The 6,835-nt window shown below is 38.8% G+C and overlaps 1 protein-coding gene across 1 annotated transcript in view; it reads right to left on the reverse strand.

Moving 5' to 3' along the window:
- The window catches only part of LOC119599250 (vascular endothelial growth factor receptor kdr-like), a 31,923-nt gene extending 29,033 nt beyond the window's left edge, over positions 1–2,890 (reverse strand). Inside the window, 5 exon segments of the mRNA XM_037948983.1 lie at positions 35–194; positions 618–802; positions 2,086–2,163; positions 2,252–2,580; positions 2,859–2,890. Coding sequence (XP_037804911.1) covers positions 35–194; positions 618–802; positions 2,086–2,163; positions 2,252–2,580; positions 2,859–2,890 — 784 coding nt within the window.
- Between the last annotated feature and the right edge of the window lie 3,945 nt (positions 2,891–6,835).

Raw genomic sequence — 6,835 nt, forward strand, 5'->3', positions numbered from 1 at the left:
CCTCCCCTCCCTGCTCCTGTCCCCCACACCTCACCAAGAACATTGATGCGAACTTCTGTCGAATTCGTTTCTTTGCCATCGATTTCGAGGCGGCAACGGTATAGGCCGGTGTCAGACGCATGCGCTTCATTCTCAATAACGGTGCTTATGTGGGTTTTACTGACAGAGGTGGGATGTTCTTTCATATTTCCAGTCTGTAAGGGGAAGAGAGGAGTGGCAGGCTTGATGGCTTCATGGGAGGATGGGATTAATAAGAAGTCGAGAGAAGCCTATGTAAGATAGCTGGTAGGCCTGGTGGCTTGGCTTTCAAGAAAGGTTAGGCGAGTCTATGGAAGAAGGTTGGTAGGCCACTGGCTTTCTAGGAGGGCGGAGCTTCAAAGAGGGCGGGGCGAGACTTTGGATGATGATACACAGCCTACTACTATGACTACTGCTTCTACTGCTGATAATTACATCGATAATTATGGCATAATTAATGATGATGAGGTGGTGGCGGTTTTGATGATGATTAAAATGTTGACAGTAATGGTGATAACAATGGTGATAATGATAATGATGGTGATATCAATGAGGATCACGCACGCACTCGTACATCTATTACGAGTCTACAGTCTAACCTTATTGGCTGAGTCCGGGATCTCCCATTTGAGTGAGTGGAACGAATCACGATCATGAATATCTGCGATGCAAGTAAGTCTGAAGAATTTCCCTTCTATTATGTCAGCGACGTTTTCGGCTTCGATCCACTGCCAAGCCTCTTGAAGTCTGACCTGCATCGAGTGGGAGGAAGCCTCTCGCTTGGCTGCGGGCGGCGACGGAAGGGCGTGCGTGGGCCACAGGTGGAGAGTCGAACTTTAGTACGTGTCGGATTGTTGTTGAAGTGTCATGCTTTACCATTTTTTTGGAGTTTAATTATTTCTTGTAGGTACATCTGCTTACCTAAATATCACAAGTTTGCCAGCACAAGATATCAAAGAATGTTATAGAGAAGCCAGAAGTCCAGCTGAATAGAATATCCGAAGACAACAACAATAGAAATTAAAAAAAAAAGGTACACCTGGCCGAAAAAAATCGTGGCCATCCCAAGGTCATCGAGCTGGGGTTTTATCTCTTAAGGCTAGAGCATTTGAATATAACAATTAACCCCTGTTGTTAAATGAACAATGTTAAAAAGAATTCTAACAAACTTCACAAACTCACATTTTAACATTTGGAATGGGACGCATAAGAAAGGAAATGAAAAAATAGAAATTCCTTTTTGATTTCGTAATCGAATGTTAATGCTCTCATTTAACTATGCAGCTCACTCACTGAAGGGATAAATGAAATGTACAAGAACATCAAATTAGAAAAAATAAACTTTTTTTGGGGGGGGCGTCCAAAAAATATTAGATTAGAAACCTTTTTACTCCTAACCTAAACTCACTCGTGGCTGTTAAAAGGCACGATAGGAATTCCTGCCACAGACTTATAAGAAAGGAAGTGGAAATAAAAGAGAAATAGGAAAAATATTTATATTATGTTTTCCCTATATTTTAAATTATATATATATTTATATTATATATATATAAAATTAAAATTTATTTATAAATTATTTATAAATTATATATATAATATATTTTATTTATATATATTTTATATATTAATATATACACACATATTGTGGTCGTGTGCTGTGTGTGTGTGTGTGTTGGTGTTGTGTTGGGGTTGTGTGTGTGTTGTGGGGTGTGTGTTGTGTTGTGTGTTTGTGTTGTGGCGTGTGTGGCGGTGTGTGTTGTGCTGTGGGTGTGTGCGTGTGGGGGCGTGTGTGTGGTGTTTTTGCGTGTGTGTAAAACCAGTGCCAGGGGAAAAGAGCAATATCAAAATAGAATATCTTAAGTGTAAGATTAATAAAAAAGAAAAAATATGATTCGCAAAATTTGTCTGTGTTATAACAGCTTGCTCTACTCCTCCGATTGCACAGTCGAGAACTCGGCTGACTGCAAATGCCTTGTACTTTTTTGTAATTAACGATTTATTACACCGAAATGCCAGCTCAGTCTCCTCTCTGCACATCTAACTTCGATCAACACGTAAGCGCTTTACCTAGTTTCCGTTCCGGGAGGCGAGCGCACCCGATAGCCGCCACGAGTGAAGCTGTGGTGGGGTTTCCGTTCAGGTAAACTGTATTTTTGGGTTCCCCCCCCCGGTCGAAAAGGGGGCTCGGGGGGGCCCGGGTCCCAGCCCTGCCCGGGGCCGCCTCGCCGTTCGCCGCGAGCGACGCTTCCGCGGCCGCGACCGCTGCAGCCGGGGGGGTGGGAGACCTGCATCACGGGGTTGGGCGGCTCAGCCTTGAAATGCCTCGTGAAAAGGACTTGAAAGGCGCGGGAGCAGCCCTCCGGCCTGGCCTCCTGCTCGGACACGCGCCCCCTCGAGATGACCCGGCAGGTGTTGAGGCGCTCGCGCTCGGAGAAGGGCACGTCGGGGCACGGGTCTGGGCCGGCGCAAAGTCCAGTGCAAATGAAGTACAGCAATAAAAGGGCAGTAAATATGTGGAGGGAAAGTCCCCTTTTTGAAGCTCCCTGCCCTGGCTTCTCCTTTCTTTATTTATTTCTCGATTCCGTCGGAGACTTGCCAGACACCGCCCTGACTTCCGTCTCAGCCGCTGCCACAGACGCGCTGAGGCCTCGCCGCCCTTCGCCGCCGCCCGCGGCAGGATGACCATAAAAGTTGCCAGGGAAAAGCCTTTTATTTTTTAAAAAAGGTCTGATAAAATCTCGTAAAAAGCTCGATTAAGAAGAAAAAAAAAAATTTACGTCCTTTAGGACCACCCTCAAAAAAAATTTTAATGAGGCAGGGGGAGATAAACTTGAACAAACCCTGATACAAGCTCGACCAAATATGACTGCATGACAACGAACTCCACCCGGAAATTAGAAAGGTCTGTCAATCCACCTATGGGCACGGGCGATGTATGGATGCATGTTTCAGCGTTTATCAAATTTGTTTGTGAATGAGTGTTGGTCCTCCTTCGTCACGCATAAAAATCTGTTTTTCGTGCTTTAACAGCCTATTCATGGTCGAATCTCAGCCGACCTCCGGGTCTGTCAGCAACGACTTGGTCTTCATAAGCTCCCGACCACCTTTCCTTGCCATCTTTCGTTGCATTATCAGGGAAAGGTTTCGTCAGGTCTGTGTGCTACGCTGTTACATCATTGCAATTTTTCTGAAATTACAATGATTAACGTATATTAATGACACTAACTCAATATCTGTTCATGGAGAACGTTTATTTGGCTCATATACATATATTCGTATATATTTACATCTGCACGTAGGCCTGTGTACGTAAATACATATAAATGTAGGCCCTGTCCTATTTTAAAATTATATTAAAAATTATATATATAATATATATAATAAATTTTAATTTTAAAATTATATATATTAATATATTTATATGTGTGTGTGTGTGTATATTTTATATATATTATATATATATATATTATTTTATATATATATATAATATTTTAATATATATATATATATTATATCATATATATATACTTATATTACATATATATTAATTTATTATATATTTATATATTATTATAATTTTTAATATATAAAATTTTTGTGTGTGTTGGTGTGTGGTGGTGTGGTGGGTGTGTGTGTGTGTGTATATGTTTTTGTAAAATTTTTATATAAAATATATATTTTATATATATTAAATTATATATATATTTTTTAAATTATATTTAAATATTTTATATATAAATATATTTTAATATTAATATATTATTATATTATTTTTATTTGTTATAATTGTATGTAAATTATAAAATATATAATATTAATATATATATATTTTTAAAAAAATTTATAAAATATATTTATACACTCTATCATCTCCCAAGGGCACCTTTGAGGTGGACCCTCTAAACGTAGTCAAAATTTGTGTCCCCAACTTCCAAAATTCGGCCACCTCCCTAATGAAAGGAACACCCTTTCATTTCCTTTTTCCCTTACTTCTCATTTTTTCCTTTACTCTTTTTATCTTTTAATTCATGACTGGATTTACCCTGGCCCGAGCAGGCCTTCAATGGCCAGGGTGTGCTAAGAATCTCTAGGTTTTTGATAACTGAGTTCTTTCTCGAATTTATGGCCTTGTTTGATCTGAATGATCAATAAAATTTGACGTTACTTGTTGTGCTGAAACTCTGGTTTCAGACATGAGGCACACCTCAGAGTTGCTTTTATCTAATTTTAAGAAACTTTTGTTGCTACGTAGGAATTCTTTGCGTCGAGTCCAAGGTTTGTGTTTATATTCAAGGGTTGTTTTTAATGCCAGCCGTTTGCGAAGTATCATTCAAATACACCAATTTTATTTAAGGTTTTTGAACATTTGCTTGTCAAAGTTTTCTGTATATTTGAGAACTTTCTTCTAGAACTCAGTTTGGGTTTTAGAAAGGGTTTCGACTGCATGATACACTGTTATTTGGTGCAAAAAATGAGTCTGTTCAGAAAGGGGTCATGACTAAAGGGTTTTGTCTCTTGGTTTTTTATGCACTTTTGGGAAAAGTTGCATCATTGGTTTGGTGGAAATTTTTTAAACTTCTAACTAAATTTTTTTGACGGGTCGACAACAGTGTGTTCTGTTGAGGGTATTTTTTTAGCTCGATTCCCGTTGTCTCTGGGGTTTTTCAGGGAGTGTTTTTTGGGCCCCTTTCCCTTTTCATTTATATAAATTTTGGATAGGATCTGGCTTACAAATAAAATTAGCTAATGATTTTCCTCATTATTTTTTCCTTCTCCGGCAACCGGGGCAAATAGATGGCAATCTCACTGAGCCCTTTGGGACTTTTCCATGGGTGCTCTCGGGGGGGGCATAAAAATTTAAATTACAAAGTCCAAGGAAAGTTTGTGGTGGGGTCTAGAGCGCATTTGCCTCCCATTCTCCCGTTTAAGGGATTTCAGTCATTCATTGGATTTTTGAAGCCCCAAAAGGTGTAACCCTTGATTCAAAGCTTACATTTAAATTGCAGATTAGATGCTCGTAGATGCTCCTTTTCTTTCTTATGCCTCATTTTGAGTATTGTTCTCCTGTGTGTGCCGCAAAGTCACATTAACGACTGCTTGGTCTTTTAATTCCATTAAATTTTGTGTGTGTATATATATATTATATTTTTAATATAAAATTGGGGTTATTATTTATATATTTTATAATTATACATAAATATTATATATTGTACATATATATATATTTATATTAAAAATATTATATATATTTTAATTTAATATATATAATTTTAATTTTTTTGTGTGGGTGTGTGTGTGGTGTGTGTGTTGTTGTGTGTGTGTTGGTTGTGTGTGCGTTAGACGGGCTCATGCAGACTGAAAAACAGTAAAACAATAAATAGGAAATATAATAAAAGAAAATATACACACGATAAAACCACAAATAAAAACACTAAAACGTCAAAGAAAATCATTAAGAAAATTATAATAATTATAGAAAATACGTAAAACGATCAGCTGGGATTCATTAGTAAAAAAGTGAAACATTAATAACATTCCATCGTGGTTAAAGAGAAATCAAAATGATAATTATAGAAAAAGAAACCACAAAACAGATAAAATAAATAAAAAAAAAAGTAAAAGAAAGATCCACTCATACCAGATGTGGATGTCCCGTTATCCGCACATCATGTGAATCTTTGCAAGCTATATGTGGATAACGAATTATTCCAATAGTATTTTTATTCAAAATAGGTAAAAAAATGTATATGAGGGAAAAACCCAAAAAGAGAGAGGGCGTAATACAAAAACAAAAAGACGTAGAAATCAGGCTGCAGGGGAAAAGTGCCCCCTTGTCTCGACTCCCTGTGGATTCGGCAAAGGGAAATGACGGTGGGAAGGAGGGGCAGGAGGGGATAGGGCTAATGGTAGAAAGCAAAACAAGCAGGACAACGAGTGGAGGGAGAGAAACAAGCGGGGAAGTAGAGGGGGTGGAAAGACGAAAGAATGAGACGAGAGGGCGAATAACAATACGAGAAGGCTAGAAGGATCGGGGAATGGAAAGGGGGGGGGGGGTAGGAGACTTCACATAGTCTTTACAGTTGATAGAGTCATGGTGAAATTCTGCGATAATCTCGGAGTCAAGGAATTTTTTTTTTTTTTTTTTTCAGGAGAATTCTCTCTCGTGAATACCGCCTCTTGTTTCCTTCATTAGTCGAAATGCCTTACTCGGATGGCACTGATGTAGCCCCTAGCTATAATGAAAAGTAAGGTTGGAGGGGGGATAATTCTTCTCTCCCTCTCTCTTTCTCTCTGCCGCTCTTCCCCTTTCCCCCAATTTTTTTTTCCCTTCCCCCCTCCTTTCTCTCTCTCTTCTCTTCCTTTTTCTCTCCCCCTTTTCTTTCTTTTTCCCCCTTCCCCCTTTCTCTCTTTTCTTTTCTCTCTTTTCTCTTCCCTTTTTCTTTCCCCTCTCTCTCCCTTTTTTTCTCTCTTCTCTCTTCCCCTTTCCCCCCCCCCTTTTCTCTCTCTCCTCTTCTTCTCTTCTTCCTCTTCTCTCTTATCTCTCTTTCTCTCTTTCTCTCTTCCTCCCCCTTTCCTCTTTTTTCTTATTTCTATCCTCTCTCTCTTTCTTTCCCTCTCTCTTTCCCTCTCTCTCCCCCTCTCTCTCTTTTCTCTCTTTTCCTTTTTCCTTTCTACTTTTTCTATCTTTCTCTTTTTCTTTTTTTTTCTCTCTCTTTTTCCTTTTTTTCTTTTCTCTTTCTCTCCCCCCTTTTTTCTTCTTTCTCTCTCTCTCTCTCTCTTTTTCTCTTTTCCCCTCTTCTCCCCTCTCCTCTCTTTC

The sequence above is a fragment of the Penaeus monodon genome, chromosome 42, assembly GCF_015228065.2.
Source record: "Penaeus monodon isolate SGIC_2016 chromosome 42, NSTDA_Pmon_1, whole genome shotgun sequence".
NCBI lineage: Eukaryota > Metazoa > Arthropoda > Malacostraca > Decapoda > Penaeidae > Penaeus > Penaeus monodon.